General features: G+C 38.3%; 1 protein-coding gene across 1 annotated transcript in view; it reads right to left on the bottom strand.

The window, feature by feature from the left end:
* The window catches only part of STRA6 (signaling receptor and transporter of retinol STRA6), a 99590-nt gene that overhangs the window by 2480 nt on the left and 71458 nt on the right, over window positions 1-25652 (bottom strand). The window contains exons 15-16 of the mRNA XM_053717330.1: window positions 8856-9019; window positions 8607-8723 (exon numbers count right to left, since the gene is read on the bottom strand). Coding sequence (XP_053573305.1) covers window positions 8607-8723; window positions 8856-9019 — 281 coding nt within the window. The remainder of the gene's footprint in view (window positions 1-8606; window positions 8724-8855; window positions 9020-25652) is intronic.

The raw sequence follows: 25652 nt of genomic DNA, 5'->3' as shown, positions 1-25652 counted from the left end.
CATACCCCACATCCAATTGCTCTCTTCATCCTGTCGCAACCACCTACACAATATATCTCCAAAATGTGTCCATTTCTGAGTGCTGAAACTTCTAAACAGCTAATCCACTCCCTGGTAATTTCCCGACTTGACTACTGTAATAACTTACTAACTGTCCTTCCTCTCTCCTGCCTCTTCAATCCATCCTAAATGCTAGGCTAATCCACCTCTCCCAATGCTCTGTATCTGCTGCCCCTTTCTGCGAGTCCCTTCACTGGCTCCTTATTGACAGCAGAATTAAATTCAAAATTCTCATCCTGACCTAGAAAACCCGCCCCCAAAGATCCAACAATGACCTCCTCATTGCAACTTCTACCATCACCTCCTCCCATGCTAGACTACAGGACTTCTCTTGTGCGGCACCAACCATCTGAAATGCACTTCCTCAAGCTGTCAGACTTTCCCCTTACCTTTCCTCCTTTAAACGCTCCCTAAAGACCTTTTTGCTCAGGGAAGTCGATCTCCAAATCACTAACAAATGAATTCCACTTGCCTAATAGCTGCCCTCATCTAACTACACACTAACATCATTCCCACCTCATTCCCCCTGTATTTGTTAAACTTTGTCTGGCGTCTTTTATATTGTATTGTACTGTACTTTTATCTTTGTACCCATGGACAGCGCTGCGGAATCTGTTGGTGTTTTACAAATAAAGAATAATAATAAATAAAATAACTACTCTGTGTGTTACAGCAAGTCCTCCTGTGCAAGGGGGCAGTACAACAGCCAACAGAAAATGCCCCCAGCAGCAAACACCTGGATTACAATCCCACCTTTATTTTGGTGACTTGTGAAGTTTGTCCACACTTCTAATTCAGTAAACTAATCTAGCAAAAATGTGATCATCAACAAATCATTTTGTAAGCTGTTCCAATCTGATGCACCTCTGTCCGCTTTTGGTGAGCATGTGTCTGAATTTTTAAAATGCACCAGTTGTTTTATTAATATATTAGTCATGTATATCCATGTATGTTAATATCAACCAGGTTTTAGTTTATATATCAGTGTCCATGGGACACAGTTATTAACCTTTGTCTCTCCAAATCTGCTCTATATCAATGGTAGCACACCCAAAACCCCTAACCATAAATACACCATTAACCCCTTAATGACCGCAACACTTTTCCATTTTATGTCCGTTTGGGACCAAGGCTATTTTTACATTTCTGCGGTGTTTGTGTTTAGCTGTAATTTTCCTCTTACTCATTTACTGTACCCACACATATTATATACCGTTTTTCTCGCCATTAAATGGACTTTCTAAAGATACCATTATTTTCATCATATCTTATAATTTACTATAAAAATTTTTATAAAATATGAGGAAAAAATTGAAAAAAACACACTTTTTCTAACTTTGACCCTCAAAATCTCCTACACTTCAACAACTACCAAAAAACTCCCATGCTAAATAGTTTCTAAATTTTGTCCTGAGTTTAGAAATACTCAATGTTTACATGTTCTTTGCTTTTTTTGCAAGTTATAGGGCAATAAGTACAAGTAGCACTTTGCTATTTCCAAATTTTGTTTTAAAAAAATTAGCAATAGTTACATTGGAACACTGATATCTGTCAGGAATCCCTGATTAACCCTTCACATATATATATTTTTTAAAAGAACACAACCTAAGGTATTAAACATGGGGTATTTTGACTCTTTCCATGCAACTATTTTACCACCAATCTATGCCAAAGTTTGAAAAAAAAAAAAAAAAGTGGTGATTTTTTGACAAAATAGCAATTCAAGAATACATTTACTGAGAACGTTAAGGGTTACTGCCAAATAACACCCCAATATGTCTTCAGCAGCATCTCCTGAGTACAGTGATACCACCCATGTATAGGTCTGTTGGGTTCTCTGGGGGCTAAAAGGCCTTATTTTTAGGGGGCGCATTCCAGTTTTTTAATTTGGAATTTTCACATCTGTCGTCATGCACCCATGTCCTATTTGGGACATTTCTGAAGCCGGACAATGCAAATTACCCCCATCAAACCATATATTTTTAAAAAGTAGACACCCTAGGGTATTTCAAATGCTGGTATTTTAACACTTTGCATGCACTAATTCAACCACCAGTCTTTGTCAAACTTTTGGGTAGTCATTTTGGTGTGTTATTTTTCACACGCATTGTACTTTAGGCATGGATTCTCAGTTCCTGTTATATGTTACTGACCAAAAACACCTCAATATGTGTTCAACAACAACTTCTGAGTACAGTGATACCCCCCATGTATAGGTGTGTCGGGTTCTCTGGGGGCTAAAAGGCCTTAATTTTAGGGGGCGCATTCCAGTTTTTCAACTTGGAATTTTCACATCTGTCATCATGCACCCATGTCCTATTTGGGACATTTCTGAAGCCGGCCAATGTAAATTACCCCCATCAAACCATATATTTTTGAAAAGTAGACACCCTAGGGTATTTCAAATGCTGGTATTTTAACACTTTGCATGCACTAATTCAACCACCAGTCTTTGTCAAACTTTTGGGTAGTCATTTTGGTGTGTTATTTTTCACACGCATTGTACTTTAGGCATGGATTCTCAGTTCCTGTTATATGTTACTGACCAAAAACACCTCAATATGTGTTCAACAACAACTTCTGAGTACAGTGATACCCCCCATGTATAGGTGTGTCGGGTTCTCTGGGGGCTAAAAGGCCTTCATTTTAGGGGGCGCATTCCAGTTTTTCAACTTGGAATTTTCACATCTGTCATCATGCACCCATGTCCTATTTGGGACATTTCTGAAGCCGGCCAATGTAAATTACCCCCATCAAACCATATATTTTTGAAAAGTAGACACCCTAGGGTATTTCAAATGCTGGTATTTTAACACTTTCCATGCACTAATTCAACCACTAGTCTTTGTCAAACTTTTAGGTAGTCATTTTTTTGCATTATTTTTCACACACATTGTACTTTAGGCATATATTCTCAGTCCCTGTTATGTGTTACTGCCAAAAAAAACCTCAATATGTATTCAACAACATCTCCTGAGTACAGTGATACCCCCCATGTATAGGTGTGTCGGGTTCTCTGGGGGCTAAAAGGCCTTAATTTTAGGGGGCGCATTCCAGTTTTTCAACTTGGAATTTTCACATCTGTCATCATGCACCCATGTCCTATTTGGGACATTTCTGAAGCCGGCCAATGTAAATTACCCCCATCAAACCATATATTTTTGAAAAGTAGACACCCTAGGGTATTTCAAATGCTGGTATTTTAACACTTTCCATGCACTAATTCAACCACTAGTCTTTGTCAAACTTTTAGGTAGTCATTTTTTTGCATTATTTTTCACACACATTGTACTTTAGGCATATATTCTCAGTCCCTGTTATGTGTTACTGCCAAAAAAACCCTCAATATGTATTCAACAACATCTCCTGAGTACAGTGATACCCCCCATGTATAGGTGTGTCGGGTTCTCTGGGGGCTAAAAGGCCTTAATTTTAGGGGGCGCATTCCAGTTTTTCAACTTGGAATTTTCACATCTGTCATCATGCACCCATGTCCTATTTGGGACATTTCTGAAGCCGGCCAATGTAAATTACCCCCATCAAACCATATATTTTTGAAAAGTAGACACCCTAGGGTATTTCAAATGCTGGTATTTTAACACTTTCCATGCACTAATTCTTTGTCAAACTATTAGGCAGTCATTTTTTGTGTGTTATTTTTCACACACATTGTACTTTAGACATGAATTCTCAGCTCCTGTTATGTGTTACTGCCAAAGAAGACCCCAATATGTGTTCACCAACATCTCCTGAGTACAGTGATACCACCTATGCATAAGTTTCTTGGCTTGTTCGGGGGGTGTAATGCCAAATGTCCAACATGCGTTTGTGATTTTTTTTTCACATTTAACATATTTTCTTTGCCTATTGTCTTTTTGGGGGTATTTTAACATACCCCAATTTATTTGTTTCCATGAATGTGCATATTTTTGAAATGTTGACACCCCAAGGTATTGTATATGGTGTGCTTTGATGCATTTGAAGTAACTGTTTTAGCTAAAAAAAATTGGAGAAAGTGTATGGTGGCATTTTTTCAATTTTCATTTTTACACACACATTGCTTTTTGACTATGATTTAGGAGAGACTGTTGTAAGTTAGTGCAAAAAAATACTTCAGGTTGTTTTCTGCTAGGCACCCTGAGTACACCTATGCCCCCCATGCATAGGTTTGCCAGGATTTTGGGAAGGTTATGTTACAATTTTATGACTTGTGATTTTAGTTATTAAGTGAGAGTATTTCTTCTGATAGGCCTATCTTTAGTTTGGGGCCTATTGTAAACCCCACTTTTATTTATTGCCATGAATGTGCATATTTTTGAAATGTTGACACCCCAAGGTATTGTATATGGTGTGCTTTGATGCATTTGAAGTAACTGTTTTAGCTAAAAAAATTGGAGAAAGTGTATGGTGGCATTTTTTCAATTTTCATTTTTACACACACATTGCTTTTTGACTATGATTTAGGAGAGACTGTTGTAAGTTAGTGCAAAAAAAATACTACAGGTTGTTTTCTGCAAGGCACCTTGAGAACACCTATGTCCCCCATGCATAGGTTTGACAGGGGTTTTTGTAAAAAAAAAAAAAAGAACAGCCCCATTTTAGAAAAAAAAATATATTAGTGAAATGTAAAAATCTGGCACATTAAAAGTAAAAAAATAACAACAAAAAATTTAACAGTAAACATAACAAAAAAAAAATAACAGCAAATGTATTTATTTTTTAAAAATTGACCATTGTATGGTACCGCTTGAAGCAGTCCCCAATGCAGAGTCCAGGCTGTCCAGGGCAATCAGGACAGTGATATACAGTGTCCCTTCTCTGCCCCCTCTTGGTACAGACTCTGCATTTTTTTTTGTGGTCTCTGCTTTGCGGCAGTAGGGGGGATTTTAAAAATAAAATGAGTAGCCCCAACTCTGCTCTCTCCCATCACCGCCCGGGGAGCAGGTGCATCATGGTACAAAATCCCCGAAATGATCTGGAGCTGAAATTGTAAAAAAGTCTGTTTCATTCCGGGGTTTGCTTTTTTGAACAACAAAAAAGCGTTGTGGGTTGCAATCTGCATTAGGTAAATTGCAACCTTTTTGTACCAGGCCCTTGTCTTCCGCATAATTAGGTAGGGCTGCAGCAGCTGATCTGCCAGATCAACCCCACCCATATGTCGGTTATAAGACTTGATGCACACTGGCTTCCTTATGATCTCAGCTCTGCCACGTACAGAGACCGCCACCGTCCTCTCTGTGTGGATGGTGGTAAGAAGGTATACATCCTTCTTGTCTCTGTACTTAAGTGCCAACAGCTCCTCTTGGCGCAGAGCTGAGGTTTCCCCCCTTCGTAGCCGGGTGCGTACAAGTTGTCCTGGGAAACCTTTGCGGTTCTTTTTAATAGTACCGCAAGCTACTGTATCAAAGCAATACAGTAGCTTGAACAAAAGGACACTTGTATAATAATTGTCTAAGTACAAGTGATACCCTTTGTTCATTAGGGGTAATATCAGGTCCCAGACAATCTTGCCAGTGGTTCCCATATGTTCTGGGCAACCTGGAGGGTCAAGGTGGCTATCCTTTCCCTCATACACCCGGAAGGCCTGAGTATACCCAGTCTCGCTCTCACAGAGCTTATACACCTTTACCCCATACCTGGAGTGCTTGGAAGGAATATACTGCTTGAATCCCAGCCTTCCCTTATACTTCATCAGGGATTCATCAACGCATATATTCCTTCCAGGTGTATAAGCCTCTGCAAACCTGGCAGAAAAGTGGGTAATCAGGGGGCGGATTTTATACAGCCTGTCAAATTGGGGATGCTCCCTAGGGGGGCACAGGCTGTTGTCGCTGAAGTGCATGAAATGAAGAATCATTTCATATCTCTGCCTCGACATACTCTGGGAGAAAATGGGGGTAGAGCAGATGGGGTTACTGCTCCAGTAGGAGCGAACGGAGGGTTTCTTTATGATGCCCATCAGCATAGTCAATGCCCAGAATTTTTTAAATTCTGGCACATTGATGGGGGCCCATTGCTGCTTTGCCAAATATGTTTCAGGCTTTGCAGCATGGTACTGATGGGCATATAAATTAGTTTGGGCGACAATGTTCCCCAATACATCATCACCCAGAAACACCTCCAGAAACTGTTGGGGGCTAAAACCTGCCACATCTATATTTATGCCAGCATTTGCTGTGAAGGGTGGGATATCTGGCCTCTGGAGATGAGGCGTTACCCACTCTTCAGCGGCAATGGCAGCAACACGCCTCCTTCTAGCAGGGGGGCTGGCAGGGGGGCTAGCAGGGGGGCTGGCAGGGGGGCTAGCAGCCACAGATACATCACTATCAGTTGAGACTGCATCTAATGATGTATCTGAGCATATGGCAGGGTCAAAATTGGGGTCTGAGTCAGACATAGAGGCATCTGACTCTGACGCAAGGATGGCATACGCCTCCTCAGCACTATATCTTTTCTGTGACATTTTTGTATCTGTCACAGAAAACCAAAATTAATTAATTAACTAAATGGCCTTTGGGTTTTTTTTAAAAAAAGTACAGCTATGCTAATGCCAGTGATTTATAGCGATCACTGGCAAGCTAGGGGTTAAATACTCTTTAAATTAAATTAAATTAGCTAAATGGCTCTGAAAGGAGCCTTTGGGTTTTTAAAAAATTACAACAACAAAAATTAACCCCTAAAAAAATGCACAGACAGCAAAAAAGTACAGCTATGCTAATGCCAGTGATTTATAGCGATCACTGGCAAGCTAGGGGTTAAATACTCTTTAAATTAAATTAAATTAACTAAATGGCCTTTGGTTTTTTTTTTAAAAAAGTACAGCTATGCTAATGCCAGTGATTTATAGCGATCACTGGCAAGCTAGGGGTTAAATACTCTTTAAATTAAATTAAATTAGCTAAATGGCTCTGAAAGGAGCCTTTGGGTTTTTAAAAAATTACAACAACAAAAATTAACCCCTAAAAAAATGCACAGACAGCAAAAAAGTACAGCTATGCTAATGCCAGTGATTTATAGCGATCACTGGCAAGCTAGGGGTTAAATACTCTTTAAATTAAATTAAATTAGCTAAATGGCTCTGAAAGGAGCCTTTGGGTTTTTAAAAAATTACAACAACAAAAATGAACCCCTAAAAAAATGCACAGACAGCAAAAAAGTACAGCTATGCTAATGCCAGTGATTTATAGCGATCACTGGCAAGCTAGGGGTTAAATACTATTTAAATTAAATTAAATTAGCTAAATGGCTCTGAAAGGAGCGTTTAGGTTTTTAAAAAATTACAACAAAAATTAACCCCTAAAAAATGCACAGACAGCAAAAAAGTACAGCTATGCTAATGCCAGTGATGTATAGCGATCACTGGCAAGCTAGGGGTTAAATAGTCTTTAAATTAAATTAGCTAAATGGCTCTGAAAGGAGCCTTTGGGTTTTTTAAAAAAAATACAACAACAAAAATTAACCCCTAAAAAAATGCACAGACAGCAAAAAAAAGTGCAGCTGTGCTACTGCCAGTGATTTATAGTGATCACTGGCAAGCTAGGGGTTAATGGCTCTGAAAAGAGCCTTTGGATTTTAAATTTTTTAACAAATAAAAGAAATAAATCTCTCTCTGCTGAAATACAGGTCTCTCTCTCTCTCCAACAAAATAGCAAGTGAGGAGAGGGAGGGAGATCCACACTGATCAGAGTCAATATTTACAAATATTGACCTGATCAGACAAATGGGAGATTTTATTATTATTATTTTTTTTTTTCTAAGAAGGCTCAGATTGGGTGACCCTAGCTTGCCCCTATGGTGAGACAGGCTAGGGACACCCCCAGAGGCCCCATGATGCACCGGGCATCGCCATTTTGGAAGCCTCATGGGGGAGGGGGGGGGGGCTATATGTGGGGGCTTTTTATTTTATTACCGTTTTTTTTTTTTTTTAATTTTATTTAATTTATTTACTAACTAAGTGCCTCGACCCACCGAGGCACTTAGCACACTAGCAGAGCATCGGAAGCGTGTCCGATCGCTTCCGATGCTCTGCTGCACTGCCGGGCTCCACGTGGAGCAAAACCGGAAGTGATCACTCAAGGGGGAGTGATCGCTCCGGTCCCGGCACTCCGTAACAGCACTGCAGGGATGCCCAGACATTGAGGCATCCCTGCAGTACTGTAATAGTGCCTGGAAGCGATCTTGATCGCTTCCAGCACTCACTTTAGCCGAGGACGTGCAGGGTACGTCGTCAGGCGTTAACTGCCTTTTTTTTTCAGACATACCCTGCACGTCCTCGGTCACTAAGGGGTTAATCTACCTCCACTTGGTAATTATTATTTTTTCCTAAGTACCAGTTTTAAGCCCCCTTTCTTAAACTAAGAATATATCAGTCCCCAAAATGACCCCTTCTTACTTTTCAACATATTAGCAGTGAAAAAGGCTGAGACCATTTTCGAGGTTGGAAAATCTAATTGAGTGTAAGATACAAATAATAATAAATAAAACAGAGAGAGGTACTTATATACATCTAGATATTGCTGTAGGCAACCTGTAAAGAAACACATCACCTTCCTCCAGGTCAATCTTGTTACCCCTTGGAGGTCTAAGTAGTAGACAAAATGCTCTGACCAGCGGATGGCACTCATTGAATTCCACCATCAAGAAGTGGCAGTAATTTCTGTACCCTGTGGGGGAGCAATTAAGAGGAAATACAGCATTATAAAATGTCACCAGCATCCACTGTTAAGTGTAAATGACTGACAAATATTCAAGTTCTGTAAATGTCTGGCCTTAGAAAAATAAAAATAGAAACATACCTGGGTCCCAGCCTTGTACACTGTGCTGAAGGAGGCTCAAGTCCAAGCGACAGAAGTGAATCACATTAAAAATGACGGAGACAAGCAGACGGCACAGAGCAAGGAGCCCTCCCCGTAGGGTGTTTACAGGGAGCAGAAGGTAAGTGAGCATGAAAAGGCATCTCCTGAGAACAAGGAATTGTGAAGGTATCACTACATATAAGCACATACTTCTGTTCATATTTAACATAACGTTTAAACCAAGAATCTTAAGAACAAGTCTAAAACCTAGCAACAGACAGCACTGTTTCATCCTCACAAAACTAAAGCATTTTGTATTCCCTGACAACTCAAGATTCTAATCTTCATACCATTAACTGGTTATCAAAAGTAAATTAGTGTCAGCTGCTTAAAAGCCAATATTTTCATATATCATTTTATAATATATATCATTTTTTCAACCTTGTTTTTTCCTTTTCCCTAAAGAACAATAATAATCTGCTTTAAGAAATGTTATAAGGGAAGATACTATTATTGAAGTAACCTTTTTCAATTTTGGTCTTTGTTGCATCTAAAATAGGATAATATAAAATATATTTTTAAGTATATATATTTTTCTATTACAGAAAGATATTTCTATCTATACACAATTTACATTCATTTTAACAGTGAAAAGGGAGAGTGTTAAAAATTATCACTAAGCTGAGCAGTAATCACTTTTAATAGAGGCATTAATGCAAACCATATTACAATGGTAGTTGGAACACACTGCTATATGTAAACAACAATACTATATACTATATAGTATATAGTATATAACCAATGTATGCAAAGTCAGTAACTGCCACTACACACAGGACATCTTTAGGACTCATTAAACTATACAAAAAAGTATATAAAAGGCCACTTTTATGTTTATGTTTGAATAAAAAAAAAGTTATTTAAATAGTTACAAATTATACAAAAACTAAGAGGAAGTGCATTATTACACAACTTAAAGGGATAGAAAGGTCAAAATTGAAATGTAAAAGATTGCATTTTAGTTTGAAAAAGGAGCATTTTTGCAACATGTAGCAAACGTGTATAGTAAAAGCTATTGCTGGTTCAATATCATACGCACAAATGCTATGTGTGACTAGAGCATCAGCATTCAAACACCATGCCTGTGATGTGTATCAATAAAGCTTTAACTTGTGTCATACAAGCAACTGCTGACTTTCAGAGGTGTGACTATTGCTAATGGAAGTGTATAGCAAAAATACTTCTATGTAAAATTGAAATGTACCCATGCACATTTACATTTTTAACTTTCTATCCCTTTAATTATCAGCTGCACACTTTCTGATAAAGACAACTCCTATGCTTCTATTGGTGGACCATGAAAACCTTATATGCATAAAAACAAAGTATGTTTTTTTTCTACATTTGTTTAGGAAAAGAATACATTTTAAAATGATTCCCTTTAGATATAAAGATACATAGAAACATAGATATTGACGGCAGATAAGAGCCATAGGCCCAGCAAGTCTGACCGATATTACTTAACAGTATAAACTTATCTAGTTTGTAGGATAGCCTTATGCTTGTCCCAGGCATTCTTAAAGTCCCCCACAGTGTTTGTCATTACTACCTCTTGAGGAAGTTTATTCCATAAATCAATCACTCTTTCTGTAAAGAAGTGGAATAACGTATAGGAAGCTCTCCTGTAACCCAGAAAAATATTTTGTTAAAAAGCTAAATTGTTTATTGGATGATGCAGTGGCATTAGGCATTATGACGAAAAAGGAGAAAGCTTTATCCTTAGTCCCCCAACATCCTATGACACCGGTTTTTCACCACCTCACCAAAATGCACAAAAATATAGAGAACCCACCAGGGCGCCCAATCATTTCTGGGATTGGCTCATTATTCAAACCTCTATCTAAGTGGGTTGATTCTGTTTTACAACCCCTAGTACAGGGTCTCAGTAGCTATCTCAGAGATTCAAGCCATTTAATATCCATTTTAAATAATATGAATTGGCAAGATGACAACGGGTGGGTGGTGATTGATGCAGTGTCATTGTATCCATGCATCCCACATAATTTGGGAATACAGGCAATAACATTTTTTTTTTAATAATCGCACTGATTAATCGGAAGACTTTAAAATATTCTTGTGTGAGACGGTTGAGTTCTTTTTATCCCGCAATTATTTTATGTTTGATGGGGAATATTTTTTTACAGATCTGTGGTACGGCGATGGGGGTGAAGTTCGCTCCCTCATTTGCAAATTTATTTGTGGGGTGGTGGGAACTCGGCAGGCTTTATAATAACAGTAATCCATTTTTTGTGAATATTTGCATGTATATGAGATTCATTGATGACCTCATTTTTATAACCAAAGGTGATTTTGAGTTTGAGGATTTTTTAAAGTTTGTCAATGACAATGACCTAGGACTAAGGTTTACGGGTGAAATGCAAATTTCCAAGACATAGTTTCTGGATTTAACTTTAATTGGTTTGGTTCGATTAAATTCAATTATTACCAATAGCTACAGGAAAACTACGTCTGGAAATACAATTTTACATGCCAAATCATGTCATCCTAAACATTTGATAAGGTCAATACCAAAAAGTCAGTTTTTGAGGCTTAGGAGGAATACAAAATCAGACAAGTTGACTTTGGAGGAAGTTAGGAAAGTACCAAGTCCTATTAATGATTTTAGTTCAAATCATTATATACCTCAGAAATCTTCATTTACCAATGAAACAATAGTTTTTTCTACTGCATACTCCTTACAGTATAATGAGCTTTGCAATATTATCAAAAGGAACTTATTGATACTGAAGGGAGATGATATCCTGTCAAATGTAGTAGACAAAGTTAAATTTGTCTCTAAAAAAGCACCTACGTTGGCCAACAAGCTTTCACCCAGTATGATTACTACTAATGCTAAAAGAAAAGACACCAATTGGCTGTCCAAGAAGGGCACTTTTAAATGTTTATCTAGGAATTGTGCCACTTGTGAGGTTATTTCATCTGGTGTGGATTTTATGAGTTCTGTCACAAAACATACATTTTGTAGTGAACATTATGCAAACTGCAATACAGATTTTGTGATTTACCTTTTAGAATGCACACTTTGTCATGAACAATATGTAGGACAAACCACTTGTGCCTTAAGATCATGAATAGGAGAGCACAAAAGAGATATCAAGAATTATAACAAAGATTCCAGCATAGGGAGACATTTTAATGGTTACCATTTTACCAAGGAGACTAAATTCATTGTTAGGGTTATAGATCTAGCCAAGAAGCCTCTTAGGGGTGGTAATATTTACAAAATCTTTTCAAAAAAGGAATTATATTGGATTTGGAAGTTAGACACAAGGGCGCCTTTAGGACTTAACAAGGAATGGGCTATTAGCTATTTTGTAGAATAGTAACAGTTTCAGCGATTTAACATCCTAATCATTTGTTATTTGTTATATGTTAACATAAACCTTTACAGTCTTTTGTAGCAACATAGGATAAAAATTGATCAGAGTCTGATAAAATTTTAGTCAGTGTGTGAAAGTTTAATCTGAGTCTTATGCAGTAATATTCTATATACCGCATCTATAATAATTTGATCTAGGTGTAAATTTCTTCTTTTTTCATCCTAATGTTTGGATTTATCATCAAACTTCATCTATCTAGGGAAAAGGAATTTTAAAGAATAAATATTTTTTTCATGCTATAGTATATATATATATATATATATATATATATATATATATATATATATATATATATATATATAAAGTGTATCCAAGCAGCAGGCACTCACTGGACTTTATTATAAAATGTAAATACTTTTATTGCATCAGGTTAAAACAGACAAACGTTTTGGCACTGCATTGTGCCTTTGTCAATGTCAAAAAATACAAAATAACACACAACCAGAGTGCAGCTCCACACCCCAGAAAAAATCACTATATACATATTTAAAAACATCCTATATATACTTATCCCAACTCTCTCTAATTTGCCGCCAAACCTCCGCATCACACTCCAGGAGGTCCACTACTGACATCACGCTGACACGCTAATCGTGCCTAGCGTGATGACGCATGGCATGGCGTTGCCATAGCAACGTCTAAGCGTCCGGCGGCAAAGAAATGGGGAATACCCGATGAGGCTGTGCGCATGTCAGGAAGAGGATACAATGTTTAAGAGAACTGTTGCTAACGGCAACTAGTAAACAAGTTAACCAGCGTGATCACAGACTCACCGGGTATTCCCTTACGGAAGGCAGCAGATGTTAAATCCATTTAAACCATGGGACAATTTACTAACAGGGTATTCAATGCGTGGACCAAGGAGAGCACTAACCGGGCAGATAATCTGTGTATCATATTATTAGCATACTATTGTTTAACCAAAGGTGCAAAAAATACACACATATGGTCATGTTGCTATATCTGTAACCCAGAGCTGTCCTGTTTAAGTGACATCCTAGTCCACACCTAGAAAACCACTGTTGTATAAGTACAAATTATAGAGCCCTTGCTTACTTCAGACAACTTGGAGTATAGTAGAATATGTATGTCAAGTAAGCGGACACCCTCCAACTATCAAACTACTGGGAAAACATAGTCAATAAAGATATGTAGTGTTTAGTAAAAAGGGCTAAAATCCAGAGTGTCCAATTTAAAGATCCATCGGCTTTCACGTTGGAGTAACATCTTACCTCTATCCCCTCCCCTTGGATTAGGGGGGATATAATCTATGAGCATAGATCTAATGCTGGACACAGAGTGTTTCAGTTGTACACAATGGCGTGCCACGGGTTGGTCTGACTCTCCATTTTTTAATGCCTCTCGGATCGCAAAGCGATGGTTTGCCATCCGGTCTCGGAAGGAGGTGATCGTCTTTCCAATGTACACCAGGGTACACGGACAGGTGAGCATGTAGACCACATGCGTACTTGTGCAGCTCAAGCGATGATTTATTTTATACTGCTGATTCTTATGGGGATGCTGGAAAGAGTCTCCCTTGCGCATGCTGTTGCATGTGGTACAACTTCCACAGGGGAAGCATCCCTTCCTTGATGACTTCAACCAGGTCTCCATTTTGTAGTGGTCCACGGGGTCAGATTTAACGAGGATGTCCCTCAAATTCCTGGACCTCCGATACACCAACCTTGGTGCTGTCATATTCTGAAATGGTAGGGAGGGGTCAGTACCAACCACAGGCCAGTGACGACGTGCAGCATTAGATATGCGTTCACATCCAGGTGTGAATGTAGTAATCAGATTAAGTTGCTTCGATGTATCCTTATTAAGAATACTAGTATCCGTTTTTGTATCTGGCCCCAGTAGTTTCCTTTGGGTATCCAAAATTTCTTTCATAGGATAGAATTTCTTTTTCAATTTCACGCCCATCTCCTTGACTTGAATATTCTGCAAGGGTGTCTCGCTATTGTTTCTCAGTGCTCTGGTGAGTTGGGAGGTGAAAACACCCTTTTTCTGGTGTTTAGGGTGAAAGCTACTGGCATGTAACAATGAATTTCTGTCGGTCGGTTTAGTGTACAACTTGGTACCAAACCTCAGATTGCCAGAGTCATTCACCTTAAAAACATTGAGGTCCAAGAAATTCACACCCTCAGAACTGAATTCAAGCTTGAATCATATAGGACTGGCCATGAGGTTCAAATGTGACACCCACTCACGCAGTGATGGCTCGCCACCTCGCCATATGAGGAACACATCATCGATATAGCGAGTGTAGTAAATCACTTGCGAGTGTTCAAACGGCTTCATGAGTTCTTGCTCGTACCATGCCATGTAGATATTGGCATAGGTGGGTGCCACATTTGACCCCATGGCCGTGCCAGCTTTCTGTAAGTAATAGCAATCCTCAAACTTGAAGTAATTTTTCTCCAAGCAGATCATTAACAGCTCACATATGAATTCTATCCGGGGACCCACATAATGTTCATTACCAGTCACCATGGATCTGACAGCCTCCACCCCCTCAATATGGGGGATGACAGTGTAGAGGCTGTCAACATCCATGGTGACCAAAATGTCATCACATTGCAAATTAGAAAAAAACAATAGTATCCTAAGTAGACTAGGGGAATCCTGTAGGTAAGCCCTAGTATTTTTAACAACAGCCTGTAGGAAAGAGTCAATATAGATGGCAAGGTTAGTCAGAACCGATCCCCGGGCAGAGACAATAGGTCTGCCCGGGGGGTTCACTAGCGTCTTGTGAACCTTAGGTAGTAGATAGAGCACAGGGACTATTGGGTGTTCAGTAATCAAAAAATTTAGTTCTTTTTCATTGATAAATCCTGCTTCCAGACTGCATTGTAAAAAAGTATCAATGGCAGCTTTGTATGCCTGAGTAGGATTCCCTTTAAGTTTTACGTATGTGTTTATATCAGACAGCTGTCTAAGGGCCTCTTGTCTATAATCTGATCATTATGACCTCATTCTTTTGGTTATTGAGGAGGTCAGTAGACTAGAAACAAAGATCAAAATAGAATTGGACACCATCAAGCTGCAGAGCTTCCACGTTTTGGAAAATGACACTAGCCAGGAGTGGGTGAGTAAATTGGATGGTATGGTGAGCAAATACCGTAGTGATTTGATAGCTTTCAAAAATAAGAAATTGAACAATGTGGAGAGTGATTACAGGGAACGGCGGGTATACAAATGGCTGTATGGTAAAGAGGAGTTGCCATACAGGCGACGTAGAAATCTTAGATCTAAAAACACTCTTAGCATTGTTGTAGGCAGTGGAGGTGATTCTTCTGGCGCTGAGACCACTTCTGAGGTCCCGGCACCAAGTGAGAACACACAACAGACACATTCTTCTTCTTTTTTAGGGGTCAGCACGAGGTCCACTATGAAACCACCGATACACACTACAACCAAAAGAAGTCAAAAAGAGGTAGGACACGGAGGGGGGTTATAAATCCAAGTCAGAAACAAACAAAGAGGAAACAAACATAGTGTTTAACCTTAGTAGTAGACCATTAAGTGAGGCTGAAATAACTCTGCTTAATCGGGGTCTATCTTTTGTGCCAACCCCACATGTAGATACTTTTGAGAGGATGGTCGATGTACACAGGTTTCAGCGCCAATTAAAATTGAGAGACCATTTTAGAGAACAGGAATATTCTCCTGAACTATTTAAAAAGAAATCTACATATGAACCACCTCACACTAATTCCTCTATCAGGAGTTACACTAGAATACTTACACAAAGCATTAATGAAGCTTCAAACATAGCCTCCTACCCTAATCTGACCAAGATTGAAAGAGAGGCACTCATTGGATTAAGCAATGATTGATCAGTCATTGTCCGCCCTGCGGACAAGGGTGGTTCTATCGTTGTGCTTGACTATACAGATTATAGACAAGAGGCCCTTAGACAGCTGTCTGATATAAACCCATACGTAAAACTTAAAGGGAATCCTACTCAGGCATACAAAGCTGCCATTGATACTTTTTTTACAATGCAGTCTGGAAGCAGGATTTATCAATGAAAAAGAACTAAATTTTTTGATTACTGAACACCCAATAGTCCCTGTGCTCTATCTACTACCTAAGGTTCACAAGACGCTAGTGAACCCCCCGGGCAGACCTATTGTCTCTGCCCAGGGATCGGTTCTGACTAACCTTGCCATCTATATTGACTCTTTCCTACAGGCTGTTGTTAAAAATACTAGGGCTTACCTACAGGATTCCCCTAGTCTACTTAGGATACTATTGGGTTTTTCTAATTTGCAATGTGATGACATTTTGGTCACCATGGATGTTGACAGCCTCTACACTGTCATCCCCCATATTGAGGGGGTGGAGGCTGTCAGATCCATGGTGACTGGTAATGAACATTATGTGGGTCCCCCGATAGAATTCATATGTGAGCTGTTAATGATCTGCTTGGAGAAAAATTACTTCAAGTTTGAGGATTGCTATTACTTACAGAAAGCTGGCACGGCCATGGGGTCAAATGTGGCACCCACCTACGCCAACATCTACATGGCATGGTACGAGCAAGAACTCATGCCGTTTGAACACTCGCAAGTGATTTACTACACTCGCTATATTGATGATGTGTTCCTCATATGGCGAGGTGGCAAGCCATCACTGCGTGAGTGGGTGTCACATTTGAACCTCATGGCCAGTCCTATACGATTCAAGCTTGAATTCAGTTCTGAGGGTGTGAATTTCTTGGACCTCAATGTTTTTAAGGTGAATGACTCTGGCAATCTGAGGTTTGGTACCAAGTTGTACACTAAACCGACCGACAGAAATTCATTGATACATGCCAGTAGCTTTCACCCTAAACACCAGAAAAAGGGTGTTCTCACCTCCCAACTCACCAGAGCACTGAGAAACAATAGCGAGACACCCTTGCAGAATATTCAAGTCAAGGAGATGGGCGTGAAATTGAAAAAGAGAGGCTATCCTATTAAAGAAATTTTGGATACCCAAAGGAAACTACTGGGGCCAGATACAAAAACGGATAAAAAAACAGATACTAGTATTCTTAATAAGGATACATCGAAGCAACTTAATCTGATTACTACATTCACACCTGGATGTGAACGAATATCTAATGCTGCACGTTGTCACTGGCCTGTGGTTGGTACTGACCCCTCCCTACCATTTCAGAATATGACAGCACCAAGGTTGGTGTATCGGAGGTCCAGGAATTTGAGAGACATCCTCGTTAAATCTGACCCTGTGGACCACTACAAAACGGAGACCTGGTTGAAGTCATCAAGGAAGGGATGCTTCCCCTGTGGGAGTTGTACCACATGCAACAGCATGCGCAAGGGAGACTCTTTCCAGCATCCCCATAAGAATCAGCGGTATAAAATAAATCATCGCTTGAGCTGAACAAGTACGCATGTGGTCTACATGCTCACCTGTCCATGTACCCTGGTGTACATTGGAAAGACGATCACCTCCTTCCGAGACCGGATGGCAAACCATCGCTTTGCGATCCGAGAGGCATTAAAAAATGGAGAGTCAGACCAACCCGTGGCACGCCATTGTGTACAACTGAAACACTCTGTGTCCAGCATTAGATCTATGCTCATAGATCATATCCGCCCTAATCCAAGGGGAGGGGATAGAGGTAAGATGTTACGCCAACGTGAAAGCCGATGGATCTTTAAATTGGACACTCTGGCCCCAAAGGGACTTAACACCACCCTGGATTTTAGCCCTTTTTACTAAACACTACATATCTTTATTGACTATGTTTTCCCAGTAGTTTGATAGTTGGAGGGTGTCCGCTTACTTGACATACATATTCTACTATACTCCAAGTTGTCTGAAGTAAGCAAGGGCTCTATAATTTGTACTTATACAACAGTGGTTTTCTAGGTGTGGACTAGGATGTCACTTAAACAGGACAGCTCTGGGTTACAGATATAGCAACATGACCATATGTGTGTATTTTTTGCACCTTTGGTTAAACAATAGTATGCTAATAATATAATACACAGATTATCTGCCCGGTTAGGGCTCTCCTTGGTCTACGCATTGAATACCCTGTTAGTAAATTGTCCCATGGTTTAAATGGATTTAACATCTGCTGCCTTCCGTAAGGGAATACCCGGTGAGTCTGTGATCACGCTGGTTAACTTGTTTACTAGTTGCCGTTAGCAACAGTTCTCTTAAACATTGTATCCTCTTCCTGACATGCGCACAGCCGCATTGGGTATTCCCCATTTCTTTGCCGCCGGACGCTTAGACATTGCTATGGCAACGCCGTGCCATGCGTCATCACGCTAGGCACGATTAGCGTGTCAGCGTGACGTCAGTAGTGGACCTCCTGGAGTGTGATGCGGAGGTTTGGCGGCAAATTAGAGAGAGTTGGGATAAGTATATATAGGATGTTTTTAAATATGTATATAGTGATTTTTTCTGGGGTGTGGAGCTGCACTCTGCTTGTGTGTTATTTTGTATTTTTTGACATTGACAAAGGCACAATGCAGTGCCGAAACGTTTGTCCATTTTAACCTGATGCAATAAAAGTATTTACATTTTATAATAAAGTCCAGTGAGTGCCTGCTGCTTGGATACACTTTGGAGAAATATTTGCAGTGCACCGTGGCTCTGATTAACAGTATGATTGTGCAATCCTTACTTTGACTTTATATATATATATATATATATATATATATATATATATATATATATATATATATACGATTTATAATATTTTTTCTGCTTTTTGTGTATTTTCTATGATACAATACTTGGCAAATGTGACAAGATTTAAGCAATCATGGTAACTTGAAATGTACTTGAATACTTAATGTGTTTTCAATGTCACTTAGCCGCACTGTGAATAATAATAATAATCCATGTTTAATTGTGGATACTTTTGGGGCTATCTTTCAAAATATGATGCAATATGTGTTGATTCACTTTCTATATAGTTATGTATCATTTAAATTTTGATACTAAATGTATTTTTTCATACGTTTTATGTCACATATGTAGCTTCCATATATTTAAGTGCTGTTTCCTTGGAAACAGTTTCTATATGAATGTGATTGGACACAGGTTCTTTCAAAAAGGTGCGTTTTACAAACATGGAGTCATCCTAGGATTAAGTGCCGCATGGCATGAAAGATGTCAGGACTCCACCTTCTCCTCCCTCTGTGAATTGCCGTTTTTTGTGCTGGTTTTAACCTTATGGAAAAAAGTGTTTTTTTTCATTTTAATATAACGTTTTTTTTCATTTTAATATAAGGTTTTTTTGGCCATTAGGCGGCCGTCACTCCACGTCATCCGCCCATTGATTCATCTTCGCATGCGCAATTAAATTTTTCTACCAATTGGAATCCATGCGCACTCCCGTTTCGCGCGTGCGTAACAGGTAGGAATTCCCCAAAAAAGTAATCTGCTTCTTACGGACGGCTTCGCTACTGACAAGCGCATCACTTTACTTCTGAAAGTGTTCACTAGAAGTACCGCAGTCATCCACGATCATAATTTTTTGAGAGACGTAGAGAGCGGGTGGAACCGTTCTATACGTCATTAATCTGAAAACATGGAAATAGGGGTTGGGAGGAGTCAGCAGCGAAACGGTAGGGATTTATAAAGATTTATATTTTTAAATCTAGAGATGTAATAAAGAAATAAACTTAGTGATTGTATTATATAAATATTTACAAATGCAGTGCTGTCTTCTGTAAGTAAAAACTTTACCTTCACTTTAAGTAAACCGGTTTGTCCAATAGTAATTTGGAGCTCCATATATCATCAAAATTAAAGGTGACTCCTAAATTAATTAATTTACAAGCTAATGAATGGAGTCACCTTTAACTGTGATGATAACGGTTTACTTAAGTTAATGTATATTTTGAGGGTGCGCAGCGCACATGCGCAAATAAAGCGTCAAGACTTGCTACTAGCCACCGGAATTTGCTACCCTGTCAGTGTTAATGAGTGCACATACATCACTGCCTTCCACACATTCTTTACAACATATGTGGAATGCAGTGACATCAGTGTGCGCATGCGTACTGACGGGTAGCAAATTATGATGGGGCAGCAAAAATCGACAAAATACCGGCAAATGTGTAAAAAAATAAATTTGTCAGAAATAAAATCTTATGCTTAATTGAATGAATAAATGTTATTGCAATGTATTTTTATTATGTACTTGTTAACTATGCAATTATACTGTATTTAATGGTCCTTTAAAATCTACAATTATACTTGTGAGGCTTCTTCACTGTAATAACCATTATATCCATATAAACACCTTGATTAGGACACTTTTATAACTTTGCATCGGACTTTCAAGAGCATTAGGATGATGTTTATGTTATTTATATTAAATTTAATATGTATTATTACAGGGTATGAAACCTAAAAAAAAAATCTCTCATGTTTTAGATAGAGCATGAGATTTCAAACAACTTTCTAATTTACATCTATTATAATGTTTCTTCATTCTCTTGGTATCTTTTGTTGAAAAGCAGGTACATATGCTTAGGAGCCACCAATTTCTAAAGCACTATATTGCAGCAGTTTTGCAAAACGGTTATCCATTGCAACAACAGCTGTAGATGACAGCACTATTTCCTGTCATATAGTGCTCCAGATGTCTACCTAAGTATCTATTCAACACAGAATATCATGGGAATGAAGAAAATTTGATAATAGAAGTAACAAACATTTTTAAAAATTGTATGTTTTGTCTGAATCACAAAATACATTTTTCGGGGTTTCATATCCCTTTAAGTAAAAGATGTGTGCATAAAAACAATAAAAGTGTAAGTAAATAATATTGCCATTAACATATGCTAGTTTTTTTAAATCAGTAATTTAAACTGCTCCAATACAGTAAACCATGATATATTATGTACATATTTCCCTCTTTTATATCCCGATAACAAATCTTTTTACTTTTAATTAAACAGTCATAATTCAAAATAAACAAATATTGTTTATTCCTACATATTTATTACTCAAAGTTAATTGTACAGTCTTTTTGTTTGTGGTGCTGCACTCGCAATCATGAACAGCACATTTGACAAACAAAACTGAAACCCTTCTTAGAATATTGGACAATGAATAACATTTAGGGAATCAGGCCCTAAGTTTCACCTTCTGCATGTTAAAGTACACTTGTTAAAAGGATATAAATACTCTGCTTCATTGATGTAATAAAAAAGCACTAAGCAGTGGGTTATACTCAATAGAAATAATTGAAATATGTATTTTAAAAGAAGTTTAAAATCATTCTAGAGTAACATGAGCTGGTTTACTTCTCTGTGAATGCTAGACAGGAAGTATGTCTACTTCTTTATCTAGCTGCAGGAAGGGGCGACACTGTGAAGATCCAGGTACTCCATTTGCAAGAAAACAAGTAATTTGTTTGCTATTTTTTATGATTACTTTGATTTAACACACACACATATATATATAATCAATCAGATTGAGCTTGCATTCTATTGGCTGTTCCGATCAGCCAATAGAATGCGAGCTCAATCTGATTGGCTGATTTGTTTTTTTATGTGAAACCACCGGTAGTAGAGAAAATAATTGATTTTAATATATATGTTAATAAATCATTTTACATTTTATTTTATAAATAACCCTCTTTGTGTATTTTTTCTTACAAGAGGAGCACTGTTTCATATCCCTTTAAGATTAGTATTAAAGTGCTATCATAAAGAATGTTAGAGAAGTAAAAATATAAATCTGCACAGAGCAATAAACCAAAGGCATAGGTACAAAGAATAAATAAATACAAAGGTTGATTGCTTGATTTTACATCAGCCGAACAACAAACAAAGAAATTACTTATAGAATAAATTAAATAAACTCATGGTAATCTGAGATATAGAATCATATACAAGTGCTTTTATACACTGTCCCATGCCAGAATAACACTTTAAGGATTCCTATTATTAATGTTGCAACAATTATTGTTGTATATTTTAGCAACGCTTTACTATAAAAACATTTGGCATTGGTCAGTACTGAGTATGAGTATTGTGCGTTTGTTCTGTGGCTGTTCTTTTGTGTCACTTTTCTGGATCGCTGAACAAAAAATGCACAATGTCAATTGACTTAAGTGAGTCATAACTGTTTTGATTTATTTGAATTGCTCCGTCACAAATATAATTAAAAGCATTCTGATATCTATGTAGAAATAGGAGGCGAGTTGAATAAGGAGAAACCGCTAATGGGCAAGTACCTTATTTTTGCTTTTGTTTATCAACCGTGTCTTGAGTAAATGTTATCAAGAAGCACTATACAAATTTAAAAGGGAATTCTGATCTATTCTGTAAGAGCAGTTAATTTCTTTAACAAATTTCTACGCGCCTACTTGTTTAACCCCTGGTGATCACCCTTCTCATGGCCATCTATATAACAGATTACTGACATAAGAATTGTGATAACCTGCACACTAAGTGATTATAGGGTGCTCTGGGCTCTCAACACATCCTAGCATCCCACATAAGCACAACAATGGGGGAGTCAGACACCCAGGTAGCTACCAGGTGATTTCAATGGCAACAGTGATCATCTTATAGAACCATAGATATATGAAACAAAATGAAGTTGAGGGCTATCTCCCACCTTCTACAATACACATGCAACCAGCTATTTAAAAAGAACCAATACTCCTCTTTCAAATGAGAGGCACTATGTACATCCAGCTGCAGGTGATATTATGGATCTAAAGATGCCCATACTACCCCTTACCATTTAACTATATAATAAAAACCCATCATATGAAAGAGGGGGGTATGTTATAATAATAACCAAATGACAGCAACCACTACCCTTAGGGGTCATTTATCAAGCTGATGAATGAGTGTGAACATTTTGTATGGGGTGATTTTTCTTTTTTTGGTGCAGGTTGATTTTTGTCTTAATGTTTGTATTTTTCTTATTTCTGTAGTACTCTTAGTGAATCTGGCAAGTGGTTGTCAAATGAATTAAAGAGACAATTAAGTCAAAAATGAAACTTTCATGATTCAGATAGAGCATGCAACTTTAAACAACTTTCCAATTTACTTCTGTTATCAAATGTTCTTTGTTTGCTTGGTATCTTTTTTTAAAGAGTAAAACTATGTAGGCTCTTAAGAGCTCAGGAGTGTGCACGTGTCTTTAGTACTCTATGGCAGCAGTGTTTTGCAAAATTGTATAACAAAGCTACAAATAACATTGCAAAACACTGCTGCCATAGACTACTAAAGACACGTGCACACTCCTGAGCTCTTATGAGCCTACCTAGTTTTACTCTTCAATAAAAGATACCAAGATAACAAAGAAAATTTGATTTGATAACAGAAGTAAATTGGAAAGTTGTTTAAAATTACACGCTCTATCTAAATCTTGAAAGTTTTTTTTTTTTTTTTTAAAGCGACATCCCAGACAAAACTTAAACGTACATCAGGGCAAAAATAAAATATCAGAATATTTAATATATACTTACATTAACAAAAATGATTCTAGTAAAAGCTATCACTGTTTTAAGTGAGAGCTTTTACTGTGCACGTATAAGTGAAGCATATTTAAATATGTTTCATGCAGACGCAATGTTTAAACTGCTGATGTGTGAAGAATATTTAAACTATAAGCAGTTGAATTTTGGCTGAAATGTCCCTTTCAGTCACCCCTCTGAAAAAAAATTAGAATTTTGTGCACAGAACTTTAAAATGTGTGTAATATTCTTTATGTTTACACAATTCATCCCTAGTCATTTTCTTCATAAATTGCAAGATGATGTAAATCCCTGGTTTTCAAACCTGTCCTCAGGATATCTGAACTAGAGCACATGTGAAATAATCTTCTGATTAGTAAACATTGTTATTTTACCTGTTCTCAACCAAGGTGATCCTGAAAATCGAGCCTGTTAGGGAGGCCTGGGGACAGGTTTTAAAACCAGTGGTGTAAAGTGAAGTGGTTAATTTTCTAAAAGTGCCCCTAATGCCCCGCCAAAATAAAGGGTCTTTTAGTTTTTTTTTATTATATAAAGCTACTACACTAGGCAGTTTTTAGGGGTTAAAAGTGGTGGATGTGTGGCACCCTTTACATTGTGGTCTATGGGAACTGTTTGTTCCCTGTAAAATATATATATGCTTATATACTAATATATTTATGTGTTAATATGTGTATATATATATATACATATTAACACATACATATACAGGGAGTGCAGAATTATTAGGCAAATGAGTATTTTGACCACATCATCCTCTTTATGCATGTTGTCTTACTCCAAGCTGTATAGGCTCAAAAGCCTACTACCAATTAAGCATATTAGGTGATGTGCATCTCTGTAATGAGAAGGGCTGTGGTCTAATGACATCAACACCCTATATCAGGTGTGCATAATTATTAGGCAACTTCCTTTCCTTTGGCAAAATGGGTCAAAAGAAGGACTTGACAGGCTCAGAAAAGTCAAAAATAGTGAGATATCTTGCAGAGGGATGCAGCACTCTTAAAATTGCAAAGCTTCTGAAGCGTGATCATCGAACAATCAAGCGTTTCATTCAAAATAGTCAACAGGGTCGCAAGAAGCGTGTGGAAAAACCAAGGCGCAAAATAACTGCCCATGAACTGAGAAAAGTCAAGCATGCAGCTGCCAAGATGCCACTTGCCACCAGTTTGGCCATATTTCAGAGCTGCAACATCACTGGAGTGCCCAAAAGCACAAGGTGTGCAATACTCAGAGACATGGCCAAGGTAAGAAAGGCTGAAAGACGACCACCACTGAACAAGACACACAAGCTGAAACGTCAAGACTGGGCCAAGAAATATCTCAAGACTGATTTTTCTAAGGTTTTATGGACTGATGAAATGAGAGTGAGTCTTGATGGGCCAGATGGATGGGCCCGTGGCTGGATTGGTAAAGGGCAGAGAGCTCCAGTCCGACTCAGACGCCAGCAAGGTGGAGGTGGAGTACTGGTTTGGGCTGGTATCATCAAAGATGAGCTTGTGGGGCCTTTTTGGGTTGAGGATGGAGTCAAGCTCAACTCCCAGTCCTACTGCCAGTTTCTGGAAGACACCTTCTTCAAGCAGTGGTACAGGAAGAAGTCTGCATCCTTCAAGAAAAACATGATTTTCATGCAGGACAATGCTCCATCACACGCGTCCAAGTACTCCACAGCGTGGCTTGCAAGAAAGGGTATAAAAGAAGAAAATCTAATGACATGGCCTCCTTGTTCACCTGATCTGAACCCCATTGAGAACCTGTGGTCCATCATCAAATGTGAGATTTACAAGGAGGGAAAACAGTACACCTCTCTGAACAGTGTCTGGGAGGCTGTGGTTGCTGCTGCACGCAATGTTG

Source organism: Bombina bombina, chromosome 6 (genome assembly GCF_027579735.1).
Source record: "Bombina bombina isolate aBomBom1 chromosome 6, aBomBom1.pri, whole genome shotgun sequence".
In the NCBI taxonomy this organism is placed as follows: Eukaryota; Metazoa; Chordata; class Amphibia; order Anura; family Bombinatoridae; genus Bombina; species Bombina bombina.
This window is presented reverse-complemented; position numbering and strand designations above follow the sequence as displayed.